Consider the following 27,779-nt stretch of genomic DNA (forward strand, 5'->3'; position numbering starts at 1 on the left):
AGGCTGTGAAATCTACCACAGTAACGTTGCTTGTTGACATTATAGATGTGTGAGTGAGGGTTGAGAAGGCGACTGGGGTCTGCAGCTCTCCTTGGGTGAGGCAGTGACTCCAGGGGTATAGACAGAAATTGTACGAAGTATTGTTTTGTTTCATGACTTACAATTACATTTGTACACCTCGATAAAATGACTGCTCACGAAACATTCTCAGACATACTTTATTCTCGACCATAATTTTAATAAAAGCAGTAAATGCAGAGCAGTGCAAGGCTTGCCTTCCTTCTCTGTGATTTACATTTTGCTTCAAAGGAAAAACATTCGAACTAAATGAACCCATTCAGCCCTTTAAACAACCAGTAAGATCAACATTGAAAATGTTAACTTGAAGAAAATGTGTTCCGAATTTCGATGTTGTAAAGTATCATCCTAAATTTTCCTTTTGTTGTTATTTAATGGTAGCAGCTGCCTAAGGGCAGTGTGCTACAGCAAGCAGAGCTGAACCTTTCAATGAGATCAGATCTTGTGATGTATCTGTAGCTTCACTTCTCGCATTCAGATATCCTCATCCAACATGTGTCAGCAGCACATGATCCCAGTTTTTCTCAATGTCTGCTCTGCCTCTCATTATTCTATCACTGCTGTGCAGCAGTTTGCTGGGCAGGAGCTTTGCCAGCCTGGAGCAGTATCACAATTTGTGAAATGTTTATTTTTGTTGTCATTGAGTCTGCATGAATCTTCAGTTCTATGTCCAAAATCTTTTACCGTCTGATTAAAGTGGCGTCACCCTTTCAATTCTGGAATCATTTTGGTGGATTGTTTTCCTTTTGTTAGAGTGAAATAAAACCAAAGATAATTGTTCATTAACACTTTCCTGCCCGAAGCAGCTGTGATTACCTGTAAGAATAGAAGAAAGAATTCATTTGCTGAAATGTCTGAATCAGAAAGGGTTAATGTAGCAAAACTTTGACATTTCGTAAAGTTTTTCTTGTGCTGTAAGGAGATGAGTTTGTGTCATAAATGCATTTAAAAACTAATGCAAAGATTGCACTCAAAAACTATTTATAACTTTATTTACAGTTTAATGTCCATTAACTGTTTAAGGACATGCATGCCTTCATAGAATCTTACAACCCAGAAGGAGACCATATGTCCCATCATGTCTATGCCAGGTCTTTGAAAACTATCCAATGAATTCCATTTACCTCCTCATTTCTGATACCATCAGCAGTTACTATTGGGAGCTGTGTTATAATAAATATATAACATTCTGAATCCAAAATCTTAAAAAGTGAATTGATGCTTTGTTAGTTTATGAGATGAGTTTATATTAGATGGATGATAACTTGTTCATCTGAAGCTGGGACTTTGGTACATTGGATTCCATCTTCAGTTGAGCTCCCCAGGACCTGGACTCCTGCAGGGGCTAATTGAATTCCAAATGTTCATACTGAAGTACCTGAATATAAATATTTTTCAATCATTTTTAACCTTTGTCCTCCTTAAAAATATCATCTCCATTAGTCTGTTGAGGTTTACAGATGTGAGATGTAATATGTTTTGTCTTTGGCACCTATATTGTATGTTTTCAACATGTGAAATATGTTACAAGTTACATTACAAGTCGTGTAATGCCTATGGCATTAAATAGCCATCTCTAATTAGAATGAAGTAATCAATGCAATATAAAATCATGCCTGCAAGAAAAGGTATTGATCAGAAGCGACATTCTTATTTAGAGTTCTCATTAATGTGATGGAAGGGGTCAACAACAGTGCTCTCAAGCAGCACTTGCTAAGCAATAACCTGCTCACTGACACTCGGTTTGGGTTCTGCCAGGGTCACTCAGCTCCTGACGTCTTTACAGCCTTGGTTCAAACATGGACAAACTGAACTTCCGAGGCGAGGTGAGAGTGACTGCCCTTGACATCAAGGCAGCATTTGACTGAGTGTGGCATCAAGGAGCCCTAGCAAAACTGGGAATTGGGGGAAAACTCTCCACTGGTTGGAGTCATACCTAGCACAAAGGAAGATGGTTGTGGTTGTTGGACATGACTTCAGAAGTTCCTCAGGGTAGTGTCCCAGGTTCAACCATCTTCAGCTGCTTCATCAATGACCTTCCTTCCATCATAAGGTCAGAAATGGGGATGTTCGCTGATGATTGCACAACGTTCAGCACCATTCATGACTCCTCAGATACTGAAGCAGTCCATGTCCAAATGCAGCAAGACCTGGACAATATCCAGGCTTGGGCTGACAAGTGGCAAGTAACATGCCACAAGTGCCAGGCAATGACCATCTCCAACAAGAGAAAATCTAACCATCACCCCTCAACGTTCAATGGCATTACTATCGCTGAACCCCCTACTGTCAACATCCTGGGGGGTTACCATTGACCAGAAACTGAACTGGACTAACCACATAAATACTGTGGTTACAAGGTCAGGTCAGAGGCTGGAAATTCTGCAATGAGTAACTCGCCTCCTGACTCCCCAAAGTCTGTCCACCGTCTATAAGGCACAAGTCAGGAGTGTGATGGAATACTCCCCACTTGCCTGGATGAGTGCAGCTCCCACAACACTCAAGAAGTTTGACACCATCTTGGACAAAGCAACCCGCATTATTGGCACCCCTTCCACAAACATTCACTCCCTCCACCACCGACGCACAGTAGCAGCAGTGTGTACCACCGACAAGATGCACTGCAGGAATTCACCAAGGCTCCTTCAACAACACCTTCCAAACCCACGACCTCTACCATCTAGAAGGACAAGGGCAGCAGACACATGGGAACACCACCACCTGGAAGTTCCCCTCCAAGCCACTCACCATTCTGACTTGGAAATATATCGGCCGTTCCTTCACTGTAGCTGAGTCAAAATCCTGGAACTCCCTTCCTAACAGCACTGTGGATGTACCTACACCACATGGACTGCAGCGGTTTAAGAAGGCAGCTCACCACCACCTTCTCAAGGGCAACTAGGGATGGGCAATAAATGCTGGCCCAGCCAGCGATGCCCACATCCCTAGAATGAATTTTTTTTTAAATTGCCCCTCCAAAAAAATGGAACATCTGCTCCACAGAGCTGTATTCTACATCATCATCTCTCTGATGTAAAGACATCTGGGTTACACAGTACAATCCCTTTACTGAAAAAATATTAGTGTTTTAAAACTGATACTGAGTATTTTGGAACTTGTTTCAAAATGGAGAGAGCAGATTGTTCAGGATAGGGACCGGAGAGATAGAAGCAAAGTGGGGGAGGCAACTCACTGGTCAGTGATAGGAGGGAAGGAACAGACAAAACTCACTGGTCAGTGATAGGAGGGAAGGAACAGACAAAACTCACTGGTCAGTGATAGGAGGGAAGGAACAGACAAAACTCACTGGTCAGTGATAGGAAGGAAGGAACAGACAAGACTCACTGGTCAGTGATAGGAGGGAAGGAGCAGACGAAACTCCATGTCTTACTGGAGTTGTGATGAGAATTTTAAGATTAAGGCATTGCTTACCCAGCAGCACATGTAGATCAGTGAGCACAGAAGTGTTGGGGGAACAGGACTTGGTTTTAGCGATGACACAGGCAGTGGAGGTTTGGTTGACCTCAATGTTATGGAAGGTAGAAGTGAGCAGCCAGTTAGGAGAGGGTTGGGAATAGTCAAGTCAAGAAGTAACGAAAGCTTGGATGAGGGTTTCAGCAGCAGATGAGCTGAGGTATTGGTGGAGTCGGGCAATATTACGAGGATGTAAATTGGCAGTCTTAGTAATGGTGCGAATATCTGGTCAGAATCGCACCGTTGTTACAAACAATCTTGTTCTGCTTCAGACAGTTCCCGGGGAAAAGGGATGGAGTTGGGAGTTAGGGAATAGAGTTTGTGACTGGGGCTGAAGACTATAGCTTTCGCCTTCCCAATAATTTCTGCTGATCCTATACAGGATGTTGGACAAGCAGTCTGATAATTTATCAACAGTGGGGAAGTGACCAGAGGTGGTGATGAGGTAGAGCTGGGTGTCATCAGTATACACGTGGAAACTGATGTGTGTTTTCAAATGATGTTGCTAAGGGGCAGCATGCAAATGAGAAATAGGAGGAGTCCAAGGATAGATCCTTGGGGGACAACAGGGGTGATTCTCTGTCTACAATTAGGTAGATAAGATTGGAAGCAGATGAGAGCAGCCCCACCCAGCTGGAGAGGTGTTGGAGAAGGAGATGGGTGGTCAACTGTGTCAGAGGCTGCAGACCGGTCAAGAAGAGGGAAAGTTTACCTTTGTCACATTGACATAGGATGTCATTTCTGACTTTGATAAAAGCTGTTTGGGTGATGCAGCAAAGCTGGAAGCCTGATTGGTGGGGTTCAAACACAATGTCCTGGGAAAGAGAGACATGGATTTAAGAGGTGAAGACATGACAATGACTTTGCAAAGGAAAGAGAGACAGGGGTTAAACACAATAAAGGGTCCAAGGCTCTTTTTTTAAGGAAGCGGGTGATGTTAGCAGATTTGAAGGAAAGAGGGGCAGTAGATGAAGAGAGAAAACTATTAAGAATATCAGTTAACATGGAAATCAGGAAGGGGAGTTGTTGAGGGTCAACAGTTTAGGGAAATAACATCAAGAGAGCGGTGGCTCTTCTAGACAAGATAGCTCAGAGAGGCAATGAAGGGAAATGGGAGAGAGACAAAGGAAAGATGCCAGTTTAGGGCTAGGGAAGGGATTGGTCTTTGAGGAAGTTTGGTCTGGGGAGCTGGGGAAAGGGTGGACAGAGGCAGGCGCACCTGGTTAAAACACAGAGAGTTAGCATAGAGGTATAGAATGTACCTCACACACGATGACTACATCAGTCTCACACACCGTGTCCACGTCAATCACACGCACCGTGTCCACGTCAATCACACGCACTTTGTCCACGTCAATCACATGCACCGTGTCCACGTCAATCACATGCACCGTGTCCACATCAATCTCTCGCACCATGTCCACGTCAATCACACGCACCGTGTCCACGTCAATCTCTCACACCGTGTCCACGTCAATCTCACACGCACCGTGTCCACATCAATCTCTCGCACCGTGTCCACATCAATCTCTCGCACCGTGTCCACGTCAATCACACGCACCGTGTCCACGTCAATCTCTCACACCATGTCCACGTCAATCTCACACGCACCGTGTCCACGTCAATCTCACACACCGTGTCCACGTCAATCTCTCGCACCGTGTCCACGTCAATCTCACACACCGAGTCCACGTCAATCACACGCACCGTGTCCACGTCAATCAAACACACCGTGTCCACGTCAATCACACGCACCGTGTCCACGTCAATCACATACACCGTGTCCACATCAATCACACACACCGTGTCCACGTCAATCACACGCACCATGTCCACATCAATCTCTCGCACGGTGTCCACGTCAATCACACGCACCATGTCCACGTCAATCTCACGCACGGTGTCCACATCAATCTCTCGCACCATGTCCACATCAACCTCATGCACCGTGTCCACGTCAATCTCACGCACCATGTCCATGTCAATCACACACACCGTGTCCACGTCAATCTCACGCACCGTGTCCACGTCAATCAAATGCATCGTGTCCACGTCAATCACACGCACCGTGTCCACGTCAATCATACGCACCGTGTCCATGTCAATCACACACACTTTATCAATCACACACACCGTGTCCACGTCAATCACATGCACCGTGTCCACGTCAAACACACACACTTTATCAATCACACACACCATGTCCACGTCAATCACACGCACCGTGTCCACATCAATCACACACACCATGTCCACGTCAATCACACGCACCGTGTCTACATCAATCACACGCACCGTGTCCATGTCAATCACACACACTTTATCAATCACACACACCGTGTCCACGTCAATCACACGCACCGTGTCCACGTCAATCACACCCACCGTGTCCACGTCAATCTCACACACCGTGTCCACGTCAATCTCACACACCGTGTCCACGTCAATCTCACACACCGTGTCCACGTCAATCTCACACACCGTGTCCACGTCAATCTCACACACCGTGTCCACGTCAATCTCACACACCGTGTCCACGTCAATCTCACACACCGTGTCCACGTCAATCTCACACACCGTGTCCACGTCAATCTCACACACCGTGTCCACGTCAATCTCACACACCGTGTCCACGTCAATCTCACGCACCGTGTCCACGTCAATCAAATGCACCGTGTCCACGTCAATCACACGCACCGGGTCCACGTCAATCACATGCACCGTGTCCATGTCAATCACACGCACCGTGTCCATGTCAATCACACACACTTTATCAATCACACCCACCATGTCCACGTCAATCACACACTCGTGTCCAAGTCAATCTCACGCACTGTGTCCAAGTCAATCTCACGCACTGTGTCCACGTCAATCACACCCACCGTGTCCACGTCAATCACACCCACCGTGTCCACGTCAATCTCACACACCGTGTCCACGTCAATCTCACACACCGTGTCCACGTCAATCTCACACACCGTGTCCACGTCAATCTCACACACCGTGTCCACGTCAATCTCACACACCGTGTCCACGTCAATCTCTCACACCATGTCCACGTCAATCACACCCACCGTGTCCATGTCAATCACACGTACCGTGTACACGTTAATCACACACACCGTGTCCACGTCAATCACATGCACCGTATCCACGTCAGTCTCTAACACCATGTCCACGTCAATCACACCCACCGTGTCCACATCAATCTCACACACTTTATCAATCTCACGGACTGAACAGTATTTTCTGTTGCAGGTTAGAGCAGAAAATTTGAATATATTCAATGACTGAGCATCCATAACCCTCTGGAGTAGGGAATTTCAAAGTTTCACAACTCTCTCTCCTAACTTCGGTCCTGAATGGACATCCCCCTATCCCGAGTCTGTTCCTGGGTGATCTTGGCTCTCCCGCCAACAGGAAACAGCCTTGCAAAATCCACCCAGTCAAGCCCGCAAAAAATCTTAGATATTACAATGAGATCACCTACATTCTTCTAACACCAGGGAATATAGACCAAGCCTAGTCAATTTCTCCTCATTGCACAATCCCTCAGTCCAGGAATCAGCCCAGTAAACCTTTATTGCACTCACTCAACAGCAATTATGTCCATCCTTAGGTAAGGAAGTGTTTCAGATGTGGTCTCACCAAAGCTCTGTACAATTACAGTAAGACTTCCTTACTCTTGTACTCCAAACTTCTTGCAATAAAAGCCAACAAACCATTGCCTTCCTATGACTGATACGAGCATGGAGGAGGAGATTGATTTGGACACGGTGTGTGAGATTGACGTGGACACGGTGCGTGTGGTTGACGTGGACACGGTGCGTGAGGTTGACGTGGACACGGTGCGTGTGGTTGACGTGGACACGGTGCGTGTGGTTGACGTGGACACGGTGCGTGTGGTTGACGTGGACACGGTGCGTGTGGTTGATGTGGACACGGTGCGAGAGATTGACGTGGACACGGTGCGAGAGATTGACGTGGACACGGTGTGTGTGACTGATGTGGACACGGTGTGTGTGATTGACGTGGACACGGTGTGTGTGATTGACGTGGACACGGTGCGAGAGATTGACTTGGACACGGTGTGTGAGATTGACGTGGACACGGTGCGTGTGGTTGACGTGGACACGGTGCGTGAGATTGACGTGGACACGGTGCGTGTGGTTGACGTGGACACGGTGCGTGTGATTGACGTGGACACGGTGTGTGTGGTTGACGTGGACACGGTGCGTGTGGTTGACGTGGACACGGTGCGTGTGGTTGACGTGGACACGGTGCGAGAGATTGACGTGGACACGGTGCGAGAGATTGACGTGGACACGGTGTGTGTGACTGATGTGGACACGGTGTGTGTGATTGACGTGGACATGGTGTGTGTGATTGACGTGGACACGGTGCGAGAGATTGACTTGGACACGGTGTGTGAGATTGACGTGGACACCGTGTGGGAGATTGACGTGGACACCATGTGGGAGATTGACGTGGGCATGGTGTGTGTGATTGACGTGGGCACGGTGTGTGAGATTGACGTGGACACGGTGCGTGTGATTGACGTGGACACGGTGGGTGTGATTGACGTGGGCACGGTGTGTGAGATTGACGTGGACACGGTGTGTGTGATTGACGTGGGCACGGTGTGTGAGATTGATGTGGGCACGGTGTGTGAGATTGATGTGGGCACAGTGTGTGTGATTGACGTGGGCACGGTGTGTGTGATTGACGTGGGCACGGTGTGTGTGATTGACGTGGACACGGTGTGTGTGATTGACGTGGGCACGGTGTGTGAGATTGACGTGGACACGGTGTGTGTGATTGACGTGGGCACGGTGTGTGTGATTGATGTGGACACGGTGTGTGTGATTGACGTGGGCACGGTGTGTGTGATTGACGTGGGCACGGTGTGTGTGATTGACGTGGGCACGGTGTGTGTGATTGACGTGGGCACGGTGTGTGTGATTGACGCGGACACGGTGTGTGAGATTGACGTGGACACGGTGCGTGTGATTGACGTGGACACGGTGCGTGTGATTGACGTGGACACGGTGTGTGTGACTGACGTGGACACGGTGCGTGTGATTGATGTGGACACGGTGCGTGTGATCGATGTGGACACGGTGCGTGTGATTGATGTGGACACGGTGCGTGTGATCGATGTGGACACGGTGTGTGTGATTGACGTGGACACGGTGCGTGTGATTGACGTGGACACAGTCAATACATTACTTGTTATTTTGGAATAAAACGAAAATGTCTTTGGAATGTTCGATCAGCTCCATAATTTAAATAGCCGTGTCTTTATGGGGGAAATTTGGAACAGAGCATGAGTTCATATTTCACAAACAGAATGGAATAATATAGAATTCATTAACCTCAATATCAGTAATCAGTTTTGAAAAATTGTATTCTGTCCTTGGGTACCTATCAGCTGGAGCAAACCTCTGTAATAACGCCTGCATTCCTGGCTGACAGCACAGAAAAATGATAGATGCAGAGAAAAAATTTATATTGAATTTACATTGTGCAAAGACTTTGTTCATTAAAAAGTCTGTCTCCATTTGTCTGGCCTTCCTGTCAATCTATCAGCAAATACAATGCGTGTAGTCAGAACCTACAGTTAAGAGATTAATGTTACCAAAACCTTTGAAAAAATATTATTTATAAATATCTGGGGAACGAGGTACCGTGTTAATCTTAACAAAGCCCTCATTATTCCAGAGAAGACTAATATATTTTGAAAAAGATTCTGACTGAAATGTGATAAAGAAGGAAAAAACTCAACATCAAAAAAAGCCCCACACAGTGATACCAATGGGGTGATTTCCATGCCTCTGTTGGAAGGGAACGTTACCTCTGCAAGTCTCTTTGTCCCGCTTTCTCTGGGAGGACCGTGACTGAACCAGCAAAGTTAAATGGTCACTACCACCCCACCAAATCAACACGCGACCATTTTACTCTGTCCACAGGCAAGCTCACTGCTGGGTACAAAGAGATTATCCTGTATCGTACATTATATCTTAAACAGTCATCAAGGGCTAAAGCTCTCAGATAAAAACACTTAATCCAGAATAACTGGAAGCTGAAAAGTGAAACCCAAATAAGAGAGCATTTTGTCCCATGTGAATGTTAAATAATTTCAGTTCAGAATCAATTACTGCTGTGTTCAAAGTAGAATTCTCCGAGAGTTATATGAAAACAGAAAAGAAAGGTTCATTGTTCCAAACCAATTCTCACCTCATTCTTCGCCTTTTATCCAAGAGCACTTCCTCCCCTCCCGCACCCTCTCCCCCTCCCGCACCTCCTCACCCTCCTGCACCCCCTCCCCCTCCCGCACCCCCTCCCCCTCCCGCACCCTCTTCCCCTCCCGCACCCCCTCTCCCTCCCGCACCCCCTCCCCCTCCCGCACCCTCTTCCCCTCCCGCACCCCCTCACCCTCCTGCACCCCCTCACCCTCCCGCACCCCCTCCCCCTCCCGCACCCTCTTCCCCTCCCGCACCCCCTCACCCTCCCGCACCCCCTCCCCCTCCCGCACCCCCTCACCCTCCCGCACCCCCTCCCCCTCCCGCACCCCCTCCCCCTCCCGCACCCCCTCCCCCTCCCGCACCCCCTCCCCCGCCCACACCCCCTCCCGCACGCTCTCACCCTCCCACACCCTCTCCCCCTCCCGCATCCCCTCCCCCTCCTGCAGCTCCTCCCCCTCCCGCACCCCCTCACCCTCCCGCACCCCCTCCCCCTCCCGCACCCCCTCCCCCTCCCGCAACCCCTCCCCCTCCCACATTCCCTCCCCCTCCCCCTCCCGCACCCCCTCCCCCTCCCGCACCCCCTCCCCCTCCCGCACCCCCTCCCCCTCCCGCACCCCCTACTCCTCCCCCAGTCTCTCCCCCTCCTGCACCCCCTACTCCTCCCCCAGTCTCTCCCCCTCCCGCATCCCCTCCCCCTCCTGCAGCTCCTCCCCCTCCCGCACCCCCTCCCTCTCCCGCACCCTCTCTCCCTCCCAACTCTCCCCCTCCCCCTCCCGCACCCCCTCCCCCTCCCGCACCCCCTCCCCCTCCCGCACCCCCTCCCCCTCCCGCACCCCCTACTCCTCCCCCAGTCTCTCCCCCTCCCGCATCCCCTCCCCCTCCTGCAGCTCCTCCCCCTCCCGCACCCCCTCCCTCTCCCGCACCCTCTCTCCCTCCCAACTCTCCCCCTCCCCCTCCCGCACCCCCTCCCCCTCCCGCACCCCCTCACCCTCCCGCACCCCCTCCCCCTCCCGCACCCCCTCCCCCTCCCGCACCCCCTCCCCCTCCCGCAACCCCTCCCCCTCCCGCACCCCCTCCCCCTCCCGCACCCCCTCCCCCTCCCCCTCCCGTCCCGCACCCCCTCCCCCTCCCGCACTCTCTCCCCCTCCCGCACCCCCTCCCCCTCCCGCACTCTCTCCCCCTCCCGCACCCCCTCCCCCTCCCGCACCCCCTCCCCCTCCCGCACCCCCTCCCCCTCCCGCGCCCCTTCCCCCTCCCGCACCCTCTCCCCCCCCCGCACCCCATGCCCCTCCCCCAGCCCCTCCCCCTCCCGCACTCCCTCCCCCTCCTGCACTCCCTCCCCCTCCTCCTCCCGCACCCCCTCCCCCTCTCGCACCCCCTCCCCCTCCCTCAGTCTCTCCCCCTCCCGCACCCCCTCCCCCTCCCGTAGTCTCTCCCCCTCCCGCAGTCTCTCCCCCTCCCGCAACCCCTCCCCCTCAGCAACCCCTCCCCCTCAGCAACCCCTCCCCCTCAGCAACCCCTCCCCCTCCCGCAACCCCTCCCCCTCCCGCAACCCCTCCCCCTCCCGCAACCCCTCCCTCTCCCGCAACCCCTCCCCCTCCCGCAACCCCTCCCCCTCCCGCACCCCCTCCCCCTCCTGCGCCCCCTCCCCCCTCCCGCACCCATTCCCCCTCCCGCAGCCTCTCCCCCTCCCGCACCCCCTCCCGCACTCTGTCCCCCTCCCCCAGTCTCTCCCCCTCCTGCACTATCTCCCTCATGCAGTCTCTCCCTCCCCCTCCCGTACCCTCTCCCCCTCCCCAGCCTCTCCCCCTCCCGCACCCTCTCCCTCCTGTAAAGGGTTAGCATCAGAAGTACCTGATGCTGATGTAATGATGATGTAAGCAGGAGCTACAACCTCGTGCAGAGGTCCTAATGTGCACATATTTGCTGTAAGTAAAGAGTAATGCTTTTTAACAAACCACAGATTCCAGCAGCTTAATTGGGAAAGTAGACAAATCCCAAAGAACCCCCTCTAAGATCTCGAACACATGACAAAACATGGTGGCAGTGGACAGCGAGTAAAGACCCAGAAAAGACTCCAAGCAGCAGCAACAGACCGGGCAAGTTAAGAGATGCTTAAAAGAAGGACAAAAGGAACAGATTCAAAACTCACCAGAAAGTCGGAGCATCGTGGATGCTGCATGCAAACTGAGACACAGACCTGGAGTCCAGACAGCACTGAGCACAAACCAGAATCAAATAGCAGCACCAGTGAAACAGCAACTATTCCAGGGCTTGGTACAAGCATGGAATCCATGCTACGACCCCCCAAACCATTCTGGATTCTGAAGGTTCACAACAGGCACATAACTGGGACAACTGGGAAAAGAGGTTTTCCAGATATAGAACTGGTTCTGGGGTTTGCACAAAAAAAGAACAAAAGGATCAGGTCAGCACATTACTCTATGCGGTTGGAGCTATTGGCAATTACATAATAGCGAGGCAGGGAGTTGATGAGACTTCAGCTTCTTATGAAGAATTCCTGCAAGCATTTGATTCATATTTCAGCATTTGCAAAAATTTAATTACAGAAAGGGCAAAGTTTAACAAGCAAAAGCAGAGACCAGATGGGGCATGGATTCGTTCATCAATGATATGTATCAGCTGGCAGAAAATTATGACTATGGAATATCGAGGGATGAATTGATTCATTATTGAACAGCAATTGGAGTCTCAGATGAAGCTTTATTAGATCTCTTACAAATGAGAGAAGATTTAACTCCAGTCAGGACAGTACAAATTGTGAGACAAGCTGAGTTCAGAAAACAAAATAGAGCGTTTGTTCATGGAGAAGTTGTGGTCCCACGGAAACAAATGAGTGAGGCTGTTCCGCATGTCGGCCAGAAGAGGGAAAGTGCGCCAAAGCAGAAGCCCGTGATAATGGGGGAAAGCGCACCAACCGCCATCTCGAAATGCTCTCGGTGTGTTGGGAAACCCTACACAGGCAGGAAGAATGGCCAGCAGGGGGAGCAGAGTACGACAACTGTGGGAAAATAGGACATTTTAAAATGGTCTGCTAATCTAAAACACAACCTGCAAAAAGAAGGAAAAATTATTAAAGCCAAAACACATATAAGAAATGGATAACCACAGATAAAGGAAATAACTTTCCCAGGGGGAGTAAATGAAACAGAAAATAAATACTGGAGTATTAAACTTGAAGTGGATGAACACCCCACAGAGTTTAAATTAGCCACAGGGGCAGATGTTTTGGTCTTATCTGACACAATAAAATGGCGTAAGCACATTACACTACCGTCTTCATCCATCCAGTTACAAGGTACATGTGGGACTACACTGAAAGTCATGGGCCAACACGTGGCAGAACTGAAGGACAAAGATGGAGAAATCATTGAACCTCTGTATGTCATCCAGAATCAAGAATCCTCTTTACTAGGCAGGAAGGCATGCTTAAAATTGAAGCTAATCTCTAAAGTTAATGAAGTTGCTCATGAGCATTACGGCAATACATTCAGGAATGAATTTCCGAGATTATTTACAGACTTGGGAAATCTGAAAGCCGATTACCATATTACCCTACGAGGTGATGCTAAACCAATTTGCTTCTTTACACCGAGGAAAGTCCCTCACCCACTCTTGGACAAAGTCATGGGTGAAATCAAGAACCTGCTACAGAAGGGGGGTTATCTTACCGTAAACAATAGTGTTTAGGAATGGTCTCGGTCCCAAACCTAAAAGGCTCGATAGGAATCTGCATGGATTTAACTCAACTAAACAAATCAGTGAAATACAGCCGATGGTCTCAGTGGATGAGAGTCTTGCTGAACTAGCCAAGAGCACTTGATTCACCAAATTAGATGTGAACAGTGGATTTTGGCTGTTGTCTCTGGACAAAGAATCCAGATTGCTGACCACATTTATAACACCATTTGGTCATTATTGCTTTAATAGATAAGCGCTTGGAATTCCATCCACTCCTGAACTTTTCCAGGGAACAATGTCTCACACTGTCGAAGGTATGGGAGGAGTAATATCCCATATGGATGACATACTTGGACATGGCTCCATGAGAGAAGAGCATGACTGTAGAGTCAGAGCAGTCCTGGGAGTCTAACATTGAATGGAAAATATGAGTTCACCAAAACTATGATTGAATTTCTAGGTCACATAGTACAAGCCACTGGAATAACAGTCGACCCACAAAAAACAAAAGGTGGTCAGAGAGTTTCCACAACCAGGATCATTACTGAACTTCAAAGGTTCATTGGGATAGTCAACCAAGTGGGCATGTTACTACCAAATTTGGTAGAGGTCAGTGAGGCCTTGAAACAGCTTTTGAGACAGGATCAACAGTGGTGCTGGAATGTGGACCAGCAAAATGCTTTGGAGAAAGTCAAAATTCTTTTAATCTCCTCTGAAATATTGGCACATTACAACCCATTCTCAGACTATGTGATGAGCTGGCAGTTCAAAATTGGAACAGACCATAAGCCACTAGTCACTCTTCTGAACATGAAACAGATTCTGAAGATGTTGCCCAGAATCCAAAAGTTCAGATTAAGATGAATGAGATATGACTCCACAACAAAGTACATTCAAGGAAAGTACCAGACAACAGCAGATACATTATCAAGGATACCAGCTGAAGGAACCAATCTAGAGAGTCTCAATTTCATTGAGGAGGTGGAATCTCATTTCTCAACACCTACCGGCTACTGCAAAGAAGTTGCAGGAGTGAAAACCAGTGCAGCAGCAAGGTGATGCATGTGTCCAGATAAAGGAATACTGTCAGGAAGGATGGCCAGACTATACTGCTAACAATCCAGTTCTACAGCAGTACTTTCAACATAGAAAGCACCTCACAATCGTTGATGATCTCCCAGTTTTTAATGACAGAAAAGTCATTCTGAGAAAATACTAGCTTTATATTCTTCAAAGACTTCACCAAGGTCACTTAGGGATAGCAGAATGTTGAGTGAGCATCCAGCAATCAGTCTGGTGACCAGGCATTACTCATTATATAGAAGAAATGGTTTCTAATTGTCTTATATGTACAGTGAGCAGCCAAGAGCAAAAAGAACCACTATCACCTTCTACTTTCCCATCAAGGCCGTGGGAGCGCCTGGGAATGGATTTATTTGATTTTAACGGCAGAGATATTCCTTATTGTCATTGATTATACTCAAGGTGGATTGAAGTGAACAGATTGCACAGTATCACAGCAGAACCGTTATTCAGTCACTGAAGAGAATTTGTGCAACACATGGCATTCGGACTTTGTGGTGTCAGACAATGGGCCACAATTTATGAATGAATTATTCCAAAATGGAATATGGATTCATCCATGTGACCAGCTCACCTCGATATCCTCAGGTTAATGGAGAAGCTGAGAGGAGATGTGTGAACTATCAAAGCCTTGATGAAGAAGAATAAAAATCTTAATTTCGATCTTCTGAGTTAGCAAATCTCACCGCTACAAAATGGTTTCTCACCATCAGAGGTGTTAATGGGAAGGAGATTGAGAATATAACTTCCAGCTCTCCAACAGAAACTAAAACTTAATATCACCTCAAACAACCCAAGAGGGTAAAACAGAGAAACAAACAGACTCTTAACTTTAACTTCAGGCCTAGGGCATGAGACTTATCAGTGCTGAAGCCCGAGGAGAGAGTATGGGTACAAGACCAACAGGAAGAGGTGCCGATAATCAAAGGAGCTCCACAACTGAGATCATGCAGGATTGGGACAGTCCAGGGAAATCTAAGGAGAAACCGCCTCGCCTTAATATCCTTGGAAAGAAAGTCAATAGAAACATGGGCTTACTCCTCAGATCCTGATGGAGATCAGGAACAAGACACAAGACAAAGCTCTACAGCCGCCCAGGAGAAGGACATTCACACTGACAGAAGGGAGAGTGCAGAATGTCCTCAACCTCAGAAAGAGATCAGAACAAGATCAGGGAAGATCGGTCAAGGCACCACAGAGCTTAACCCTGTGAAGTCCGAGACTTTGTGGGGAGATGTAGGAGGCTGTATATAATTGGGATAAAGACTTGGGGGGAGATGTAGGGTAAAGGGTTAACATCAGAAGTACCTGATGCTGATGTAACGATGATGTAACATCACATGATTGAGTAACAGAGACCTGAAGGGAGCAGAAGTCCCAATATGTATATAATAGCTGCAAGTAAAGAGTAATGGTTTTGTTGTAATCTGAGGTGTAATGCACCTTTAAGAGAATGTGAGCAGATTGACCACGTGACTGTAAGACCCAATAGCTGTGTAGCGCGGGCTACCATGTTAATGTTAGTCTAGAGTAGGGTCTGGTTAGAGAAGCACACATCATGTTAGTGCTCTGTTGTTTGTGTAAATAAGTAGCAAGTGTTTCATTTCATATTGATCTCTGCGTCTGCAGTATATTATAATCAACTCGCCTGCGAACAGATAAGTGTGCAACCGGTTCAGGAGCAAAGCAACCCCATAGTAGAACATAACAGGTTTTAACAAGATATAGTATTAAGTACTGGGAAGGGGCATGGTGCAGAGGTAGGGCCCCTGCCTATGGGCCAGAAACTCCTGCTTCAAGTCCCACGTCAGGACTTGATGACCATGGAATGTGCATTTGTAACGTGACTGAACAGGTTGAATTTCAGCCTGGAAATCCTGAACTTCAGCCTGATGGAAGGTGGTAAGAGCAGGAGAGTGTTTCCTGGCCAGCTATGCTGCAGAAGGTGCAGTACTTTACATAAACATGGACCAATCCAATGGAAGTCCATGCCCTGTTAAGATATGGTACCTGGAGGAGGAGGATTCTTAAGCAGCTTACTTAGGGAGAGTAGACAAGTCCCAAAGAACCTCACCTACACACAATGAAACATGCCCCACACTCTCTTCTGCCCACACTCTCCCCTTGTCCTGTACTCTCCCTCATCCCACATTCTGTCCTGCACTCTCTTCCTCTTGCTCACACTCTCTCCCTCCTCCCAGTTAGTTGGTAGGAATAGAATAAAGAATATGGGGTATTACTTCAGCTTCCATTTGCTGTCATTATAATGATCCTGAACAAATTCTGTTGATATCGTTTCTGCTGCATTTAGGGGCTTTAAGCTTATAAAGCGCAAAATTGAAGATTTATTGGAAACATAACATTTGAAGTGGAACGTTTCAGGGGCTGGAGACACTGAGGATGTTCAGTTAATGGCGATCAGATTTCCCTATGCCAGTGGAGGTGAAAATTACTCCCATTGTTTCCCAGCAATACTGAAGATGTATTCTTTCCAAATAACAATAGCGGGTCCATAAAATACCTGGACATTTCCTTCTGACCAGCATGCCTCCTTGCAAATCTATTGATTGTTTCTTTCCTAGGTTCATCTGTAAAATATGTTGAATACCAGTTTTCCTGTCAGTGATGCCAGCTCTTGAAATGTAAATATTGAAGTATAATGGGCCAGATTTTTCTGTCAAAATAATGATGAGTTTAATGATGATTACTGCTATTAATGTGCAAATCATACAATAACTTGTGACATGGAAGAGATTCCCCTGAATTGCAAATTGTCAGACATTGCTGATGACTTGCATTGTCCCACTGTTAGCTTTAGGTAAAGGGCACCTCACCCACAAACCTCCTTGTGAGTTTTGCAGAGTTACTGAATTTCAGCATCAATTGCTCATTTAACTAACCACAGAAAGTTAGGGCTGGTACTTAATCATGGAATTAGTTTTTTTAATGAGAAGATTTATGCTCCTGCACTATCACAATTCAGATGGGAGAGATGTCAGCTGTGGCTCAGTTCATAGCACCCTTGCCTTTGAATCAGAGAGTTGTGGGTTCATGTCCCACTCCTGGAAACCAAGAACTGTGATTGTACTCGAAAAGAGTTGCAATCTGTGACTGTTGATAACTCAAAAGAGTATCACAATTCAGATAGCCAATCAGTGAATGATAAAACATATAAGATCCTGAGGGATCTTGGCAGGGTGGATATGCAGAGGATGTTTCCTCTTCTGGGAGAATCTAGAACCAGGGGTCACTGTTTAAAAATAAGGGGTCGCTCATTTAAAACAGATGAGGTGAAATTTTTTCGTTCAGAGGGTCGTGAGTCTTTGGAACTGAAAAGATGATGGAAGCAGAGTCTTTAAACATTTTTAAGGCAGAGGTGGATAGATTCTTGGTAAGCAAGGGGGTGATAGGTTATCGGGGGTAGGCAGGATGCAGATTTGAGGTTACTGTCAAATCAGCCATGATCTTATTAAATGGCAGAGAAGGCTCGAAGGGCCGAATGGCCTACTCCTGCTCCTTGTTCGTTCGTATGTTTGTATGTAAAACTGGAGCCTAGTCTTTATAATTGTAGAGTCACACATCATGCAATTCCGACCAACAACCTCTCTTTTTGAGTCAGCGCGATGGCACACTCCTCAAAGTGAGTGAGGGGCCTAATGTGGGTCACTCCACCCCCTGGTCTGGGACCTCTCCCTGCTGATGTGAACCAGCTTCTCCTGCATGGAAACAGATGGAGAGAGTGTGAGCAGGACACATGGCACTGAGTGGAGTGTTTGTGTGGTGAGCGGAGACATGGACTGGATGTGGACACGAGCTCCAGAGGATATGAGCCTGATGGAGATGTGAGGGTGTGTGAGTTAGTGGTGTTGTCCCTTAAGGTGTGAGATCCCTGTGGATGTATGATGAGTTTGTGAGCGTGTGAGTTGAGAGTGATGAGAAGAGTGACTTACCCTGGTGGAATGGATGAGACCATTCATCCTGTAGTGGCACTGGGTGACTGTCGTCTTATACAGGGTATCGATGCTGACCACCGCTGCCTTCAATGTTGGATTGATGATGCTGCTGCCCCTCCTGTGGCAAGACGAGGGCGGGGGGGGGTGGAAGATATCACGACGGAACGCAACGGCCTCCAAAATATGCTCAAGGGGCACATCACTAAACCAGGGTGGGCTGCAGTCTTCTTACCTTTTGGAACCATGTCTTCTGTGCAGCAGTCCAGAGCTGGAAGCACTGAGAGGTGTGCACGTGGCTGCATTTTAAATATGGCGCCCGGCGTGGTGATGGCGTAGAGGGCGAATGAAAGCCCGCTCACCATGGAAGCGGCGTGTTTCCCGGGAATGCATCATTAACACGGCGGGTTTGTGAGGATACAGCGTGAGAAGCTGCCATTGCGGTTGGGGGGGTAAAACATCGTTTCCCCTGCCAACTACCGCACTTCATGCATATCTGGGACAATTCTGCCCATTGTCTGTGTTTTATGGACGGGGGCAGGAACTGATACAAACTACATGGGCGGAGATGAAAAAGGCATTTGTGGTTGTATTTCTGCCATTTTACCCAATCTAAAATACTGCCTGGAACTCTTACTAACCTGATTAAGATCTGCCTGAGAATCTGCAAGGGTAGAAACTGACTGCTTACTTGAACCTTCCCAAGTGCCATTTTTGTCCCATTACCCAGCTCCATTTTCAAACGTTGAACAGGTGAGAAGGTTGTCCCGTGTGATAGGTTCTGTCTCAGTTTCTACATTTCTCCAATAGACTGATGTATCCATGAAAAATCCAAAGATTCCTTGCATTGCAATACAGTGTTCATTAAAAAGACAGTTGTGAGGCATCCTCAGTGGGTGTAGGCCCTTCCTTCACTTGCTTGCTGATTCTCTTCATCGTTATCTTGTCATTCTAACCCTTTGAGTTACATACTGTACAGCTTGCAGCAGGCAATGATTATTCTGGAAACCTTTGCTGGTCTCTACTGCAAGGTTTCTTCAGTCCTCTTTAAGCAGCTGAAGTAAGATTTCAATATGCCAATTGTTTGTGGATGGATCCTAGAATCTTCATTGTACTTGTTCTCTGCTGCAGAGCTGGATGCAGCCAGGTCTGCGGGGGTATCCCATTGCCTCCAATCAATCGGCTAACCCAAAACTGCTCTGGCTCATCAATGCAGGTAGCTTTGGACTGTTGAAGTGCAAATCTTACATGACAGTTTCTTTGGTAATGAGCATTCATGTGGAAAATCATGTGGTTGATATCACAACATTCACTATTTTTGAGTAGAATGATATCCCTGTCTTTGGCACAACATGATTGCACACCGTGTACCTGAGGAATCCTGCTGCTCAGTAAAAATCCATCGTTTGTCAGGGTCCGTAGAGAAGAATGTAAATTGTGAGGGTGGTTGAATAAATTGTCGGTCACATTTTTGCTGTTGTAGCATACTGTAGAATACCTTATGTGACAGGCCATCTGAAGGAACCTGGAATAACCTTGGGCCACAAACATTCAGCGCTGTGGTCAATTTAACTGTTCCTAACAAGGCTGTCAAAGTGAGCTGACAGTACCTGATATAGCACTCCAGTAATCTCTGTTTCATAGAAAACTCTGTGCTATGTGAACCCTGTAACATAGGTATTGACATGGTGCAGTCAAACATCTTTGATGTCTCGCTCTGCATTATCACAATCTAGCCTCTTTCATATTTCCAACCTCTCCTCTTTGTGACACAGGAAGAGAGGGATCTGCTTAAGAAAATCCATTTTTCTACTCCAAAATGTAAATCCCATTGTATGGAACATGTAGTAAATGTTTGGGGTCAGGTCTTGAGCCCAAACACCCAAAAATCATTCAAATAAAAGCAAAATACTGTGGATGCTGAAAATCTGAACTCAAAACAGAAAATGCTGGAAAAACTCAGCAGGTCTGGCAGCATCTGTGGAGAGAGAAACAGGGTTAATGTTTCAAGTCCAGTGATCTGAAGAAGAGCCATACAAACTCAAAACGTTAACTCTGTTCCTCTCTCCATAGATGCTAACAGATCTGCTGAGTTTTTCCAGCACTTTGTTTTTTATTATCCAAAAACGATTACCAGGAATATCCAAAACTGTTCACTGACAGTGGCCTCCTCCGTGTGGTATCTGCCGCTGGAATATCTGAGTTGGTCCTAACACCACTTTCATATTGATGTTGTTTCCCAATGTTAATGAGTGTTCCAACTGGGGAAAATTGAAAGGCTTAGCATGCTCTGTGGTGGGATAGATGGTAAAGGTTGATGGCACTTTGCTTTGGGCAGGCTAGGAGTAAGTTGTAATGGTAAATGAAGCTTTATTTAGAAAAAATTCTGGAGTCCATTTGGTGGGGTGTGGGGAGGCAGAAAACAGGAGGAAGACAGCCCGTCCTGATTCCCTCTCTTTAACGTGCAAAATGAAGAAATTAAAGAGTTCAATAAGAATCTTCTAAGATCACCGGTCTGCTTCAAATTGGAGTGAAATTTTTCCTTGTGTGTAAATCTGCCCAGCAAAAGCAGCTTAGAAGTGGCTATCACATTGTCAGTCACATATAAAAAAGTGATTTGCAGTTATCAATCTGCCGTTTCATGACATTTCTTTACCTGTACAGTGTTTCTAGAGAAAAGCAAAGATTGGGATTTGGTAACAAGGGCCTGTAAATTGAGCCATTAAAAATTGCAGCAAGGACATTGTTTTGATTCAGTTTTTAAAAAGGGTTGGATATTTTGTTCAGAGCTAATTTTATATTATCTATCCATCTACTTTACAATAGCTAGAACACTAAGGATATAATAGTGAGGCATGCTATGTAAGGCCTTTGTGCTGAGATGGCATAAGCTGATATTAAATTACACTAACGTAAATTGACATGAGAGTGAAAAATCTGACATCAAAATAATCAGGTATTACAGCAGTAATCTTATCTGGGTGAAAAATGGAAGATTGAGTTTCCTCAGTGAATCTGACACCTGGATGGTATTGTTACCACAGATAAATCCTGACAACTGCAGCAGCTAAATTGCCAATAAATGTTAAGCTTTGAACAAAACTTGGTATTTTTCCACAAACATCTCAACAGTTGTCCCAGCCACTTAAAAACACTAGGATGCAGGTTACAATTGTTGTGCAATGTGTGTTAAATTGCAATTTCATGGACTCTGTTTATAAGATAATTAATATTCCTCAGCCATTGATTGAACAGGCTATTGTTATACAGTCCTCTATATATCCTACATATTAGTGGAAAAAGGACAGAGTTCATTGGAACTTGAGCATTCGGGGCTGTGAAGTGGATGCCAGATCACAGTTGTGTTTTCATAGAGTGACAAAGAAATATAGTCAAATATAAAGTCACAATAAACACAAAAGGTGAAGTATATTGGCCCAGGCTGTGATCCCTTTTGCCAGTGACCCATTGATGATTTTGAGGATGGATTGTATTCAAATTAAAAATTAAATCTTCCAATTTGCTTCGCAGAAGAAACACAAGGAGAAATGACAAAAATTGATTTGTGCTGCTGGTGGCCACCAGGGAGCTTTGTCAGGTGTGGCCTTGGGGGAAACTGCCTGTCCACCTTCTTGACTTCAATTAGTTTGTTTTGTGTACCGAGTATAGAGTCTTATATATTTAATATAGTAAAAGCTTTCTAACAGGGTTTTATATAGTTTTTGTGAGGAAAGGGTGCGCTGTGTTACTGGTCGAGTTGATGTGGATGTGTTGGCATTGAGTATGTTTCAGTGTTCCTACTTTATTGGTCAATAATGAGTCAGACCCAGGTGAAAAACTGCAAAGTTGCACTTAATTAAGGGACTACTTTTCAACAATGGAATTCAATCACCATTTTTACGTTTTTCTATCCTTACCTTTTATCCCTGGAACTCATTTTGAAGCCTTTACCATGAGAGCTGATCAGGTTTTACACCTCCCACATGGACTGGAGCTATTTCTAAGCAAATCTGTCTCCTCCAGCCTTATCTTGGTTTGTTTTACTCAAGTCAATAAGGAGGCATCAGGTAAGAAAGTGCTGCTTCCTTCAACAATATCTATCCTGTCTAGCCCTGTTAGAATTTTATAGGTTTCTATGAGATCCCCCCTCATTCTTCTGAACTCCAGCGAATATAATCCTAAGCGACTCAATCTCTCCTCATATGTCAGTCCCGTCATCCCAGGAATCAGTCGGGTAAACCTTCGCTGCACTCCCTCTATAGCAAGTACATCCTTCCTCAGATAAGGAGACCAAAACAGCACACAAATGTGTGTCATATGTGTGACTGTGTCATATGAGATGGGACATGTTTTTATATTTTGGGAAAAGGTTTTATTTATTTAATAAAACTTTTAAGAAACCTCATCCTGCTCGTGGATGAGGTTTCCTAAAAAACGCGAAGGCCACTTGGCCTTTCCGCCTGCTGCCCACCGTAATGTTGGACGGGTAGCGTTACTGATGACATGAATTACGTTCTTAATGGCTTTAATAGGCCATTTTCATATGAAATATCGCGGGACTGCGCGATGATGTTGGGACACACGCCCGACATCATCGTGCGCCATTTTACACGTCAGTGTGTCAGTCCCGACCACACATGCTGACTGAAAAATCCTGCCCCAGGTGTTCTAGTGCATGAATCACAAAAGGTTAGTCCTGCAGGTACAGCAAGTCATTAGGAAGTTTACAGAATGATATCATTTATTGCGAGGGAAAATTAATACAAAGGTAAAGAGGTTATGCTTCAGTTGTACAGGGCACTAGTGAGATCACATCTGGAGTATTGTGTACAGTATTGGTCTCCTTATTTAAGGAAGGATGTAAATGCATTGGAAGCAGTTCAGAGAAGGTTTACTAGACCAATACCAGGAATGGGTTCTCTTATGAGGAAAGGTTGGACAGGCTAGGATTGTATCCACTGGAGTTTAGAAGAGTAAGAGGCAACTTGATTGAAACATACAAGATCCTGAGGGGTCTTGACAGGGTGGATGTGGAGAGGATGTTTCCTCTTGTGGGAGAATCTAGAACTAGGGGTCACTGTTTAAAAATAAGGGGTCATCCATTTAAGACGGATGAGAATTTTTTTTTCTCTGATGGTTGTGAGTCTTTGGAACTCTCTTCCTCAAACGGCGGAGGAAGCAGGGTCTTTGAATGTTTTTAAGGCAGACCTAAATAGATTCTTGATAAACAAGGGGATGAAAGGTTATCAGGGGTAGGCAGAAATATGGATTTGAGGTTACATTCAGATCAACCATGATCTTATTGAACGGGGGAGCAGACTCGAGGGGCCGAGTGGCCTACTCATGCTTGTTTGTATGTTCAAATACATCATTCAGTCTGTAGGTGAAAATTGCTTGTGCAGAATTCATCCCCAGCAGTAATGGCAACTTCCTAATATTAGAGTAACTATGTTACCACACCTAGCATCCTAACAGATCTTGATATAGATCAACCAGCTTCAACTAAAGGATCTTTGTATGGGTTTGATTTGTTATAAACCATCCCCAAATAAAGAAAAATATAATTATGAATAACTGAGAAAATGAATCAAGGAACTCTTGGAGTAAGTACTATGAAAAGTTAATGCTTGTTCTAATTTAAGGAGGAGATATACAGATTTTTAATTAGTAACGGGTTGAAAGGTTATGGGGAGAGGGCAGGAAATTGGAGTTGAGGCCGAAATGAGATCAACTATAATCGTATTGAATGGCGGGGCAGGCTCGAGGGGCTGAATTGCCTACTCCTGCTCATAGTTCTTATGTTCTTAAGTAATACAGGCCTAGCTATTTAGGTTTTTCAAAAGAAATTCATTTTCAAATATTCCAGGCTACCTTCTATTCAGGTACCAAATAGTGCGGTCAAAGTAATCAATCTGTTTGCAGATGTATTGCAAGCTTTGTATTCCGATCCACACCGTCTGCCTTGTTTTGGTTACTTGCAACCAGAATTGATTGATACACCTGTCTATCCATTATTGTGTAGCACTGGGGACACTGGGAGAACTTACATGCAACAGGGAATTACCCACACTGTAGCAACATGCAAAAGTGAGTTTCACTGAACAAGTTATTACGGAACCCTAACAATCAAAACAATAAGCTGAATGGCTGCCTGGTATTGTGGTTTTTTGCCAGTTTAAAAAATGCGATTTGTCATGGATGGTTATGCTTAAGATTAGTCATAGAATCCCACACTTACAGGTGCCGACTTCTTGCAAAATAACCAGGTTTTCTTGTAAAAGTGACATTTTTAACTGCCTAGGAATGTGAGAAATGCACACTTGCTGTTAATTTTCTAATTTAAAGCCGATGGGTAACATTAGTTGTTGGCTTTCCCACAGGTGGGAGTTTGGAAAATGGAGTGCCTGTTCATCCAGCTGTGGGCTAGGTCTGCAGACCAGGGATATTTTCTGTGTGCATCTTCTATCTCGTGAAAGTGATGAGACGGCTATCCTAGGTGACAAGAACTGTCCCCAGGCAAAGCCTGACAACGTGCAAGCCTGCAATAAGTTCAACTGCCCCCCAGACTGGCATTCTGAGGAATGGCAACAGGTAATTACTCATTAAAAGAGCTATTTCATTTAAATCACAGCCCAGCTTTTACCCCTAACCCTGTAAATCAGTCCTGTTCAAATACATGTTTCAGGTAGCCTCCCAGACCTTGGGGGGGAACTGTTATGTATAGAGAAGGGCCCCCCCACCCCCAGGAGAGTTTTGAATAACCCCCTCTGTATTAAGTTTTCCCACTTTACAGGCTGCAGATGCCTCCCCCAATCTGACCATCCCATCTGCAGCCCAGTACCAAGACAGACAAGACTATGGCCAGTGACATTAAGACTATGAATACGCCCTGCACACCAAGCTGTGCCTTATCCCAACTGAGCACACAGGCCTTGCCCTTCCCTGGAGTGGGACTACAATGTTCGTGCCATCGCATAACCCTGTAGCCTGGCCCACAAAGCCCCTGGACTGCCTTTAATCTCTCACTCAGCCATATTGGCCCCCAAACCAGGGACTATGACTGTCTTTCTGTTAGCTCTGCCATTCCTTCTTGATTGCTGACACCACAGTGTCCCTCCAACACCTTCCCCCCTCCCTGACCCTGCTGTTCCATGAGTTCTGCGCAACTCATCCCTCATGTGCAAGCCTTTCCCCTCCCCCACCTCCATGAGTCTCTGTGCAAGCCTTACCCTCTTTTGCTACACTAACACAAACCTGTCCACTCCCTCATATTACGCAGTCTGTGTGCTTCCCCTCCAATTCATGTAGTTGTGTTCCAATTCCCCACACACTCCCTGGTCACAATGCTGGTCTCAGTCTGGGTACCTACCCTGCCTGAGCCCCCAGATAACACCCTGCCGGAGAATCGAGGAAGCCAGTGAGGAGAACAATCCTACACCCCACCAGTGTGGCATTTCGCTGGCTTTGGTGAGAAAAGGGAGAGGCTTTGAGTGTTGCACTCGCCTCAAAGTCAGGACCAAAGTGGGAGCCAACTGCTGCACGGCGCTTATTTCCAATGTGTTTCAGACCAGTCTAGTTTCCTACTAACGTGCTGCTAGATTGGAGAGGATACATGATTCTGGCGAGCAGTGTTTTTAATGAGTATTCATGAGATGGTAATGCATGCAAATAGAGTTCCCGCCATGGATCAGCCTGAACCTGCCTTGCCATCCGCCCACCATGAAAGTGGTGAAGGAGAAATTCCAAACTGTTTTCCCGACGGCAGGTTTCCAATTTTTGGCCTCTGTCCAAATTTTTCAGTCCCATTGCCAGAAACCCACCGCTGAAGGGGAAAATTCAGCCCCTTAACTCTGTGTTCAAAAATATTCTCCTTTTTTCCCTCCAGTTGTTTTGCTGATTATTTTAAATCTATGGGGCAGAATGTTATGTTTATAAACAGAAGAAAAGACTTCAAGCACGTACATAGGTCTACAAGTTACTACTATAATAATCCCTAATTAACCTGACTCCCAGTTACACCCCCTTAAAAGCAATGGTCCAAAAATAGATATTTTAGATTTTAAACAGATCCAGTAAATTAACACAATAACCTGGACAGCGGAATTCAAAATGGCTTTCTCCAGTTTCAGTTTCTGTGGACAGCGGGCTTATGCACAAATGCTGGAGGCTTTTCACCCCTCTGTTAGATCTTACAATGCCTTCCCCTGACACACAGCCTCATTCTCCTTTATATATGTTTCACCCTTTTTAATATGTAAATTCCATTGTTTCCATATGACTTTGAAACTTTACCTTTATCATAATATAAATCTTTTCATGTCACTACTATTCTCATTAACCTCCTTGGAATTCAAATTTCCCTTAATCTATCTAAAAATGCTAATTCCCTTCACACCTTACATGCTAAGACCTCGACCATGTTTACTCATTAGCATATTAAAGACACTTCTACACCTTACTTCTTTTGATAACTTCAACTTGCAGTCTGCTTAGCTACAAAATGTAATTAAATCACACACACAGAACAACACAGCCCCCCATAAACCTACTGTACAATAAACCAGAAAAATATGATGAAAATTATTACGCTGTCATGACAGAGGAAGTATATCTTCCAGTGCTTCTACTACAATTAATTTGTTGGTACAAAATTATAAATTTGGTTTAAAGTTAATCCAAGGATTTTGGAATTTAAGAAAAACCTCCAGTTCTGCATAGTTTGCTTGTTATATTTTATATATTATGTATATTTTATTTAACATTCAATGTAATGAGCAATTTTGAAAGGAAAATGTTGAAAGCTGAAAATGTATTTTGGGTTCTTTTTGTGCTTATTTCATCGTAAGTTATCCTGTGTCACCAGATCTGCCTCACATTTGTGCTCCTGCTATTGAAAGAAGAAGGGTTCAGCCTGATCCCACATTCCCAAAAATGCTTCCCTTCCTAGGGAGTACTGCAAAGAATTTTGTTCCCTCTTACAAAAAGCTACTTCCACTCAGCAGCTGGACAGAGTAGAGCTCAGATCAGATATTGAGCAGAATGGAAACGAGCTGCAGTATCTGCTTATTTGTAGCATTGAGCCCAATTACTACATCATCCTGCCTGGGTTTTTAACAGGGCAGCATTACAGAACATTCACCATTGGCCCTTCTCACACAAACAAAAGTAACTGTAAATTTGAAGCTAAACAAACTAAAATTAATGGCTTTGATATAAACGAGATGGAAGACATACGGAGACTAAAACG

At 46.1% G+C, this 27,779-nt stretch overlaps 1 protein-coding gene across 2 annotated transcripts in view; it reads left to right on the plus strand.

Annotated features, from left to right (window-relative positions):
- LOC144668435 (ADAMTS-like protein 1) overlaps positions 1-27,779 on the plus strand; it is a 746,250-nt gene that overhangs the window by 639,269 nt on the left and 79,202 nt on the right. For both annotated transcript variants that reach the window (XM_078530487.1, XM_078530496.1), the window contains one exon: positions 24,913-25,123. In XM_078530487.1, the coding sequence (XP_078386613.1) occupies positions 24,913-25,123 (211 nt within the window). The remainder of the gene's footprint in view (positions 1-24,912; positions 25,124-27,779) is intronic.

This window comes from Cetorhinus maximus, chromosome 2, assembly GCF_964194155.1.
Source record: "Cetorhinus maximus chromosome 2, sCetMax3.hap1.1, whole genome shotgun sequence".
Taxonomy (NCBI): Eukaryota; Metazoa; Chordata; class Chondrichthyes; order Lamniformes; family Cetorhinidae; genus Cetorhinus; species Cetorhinus maximus.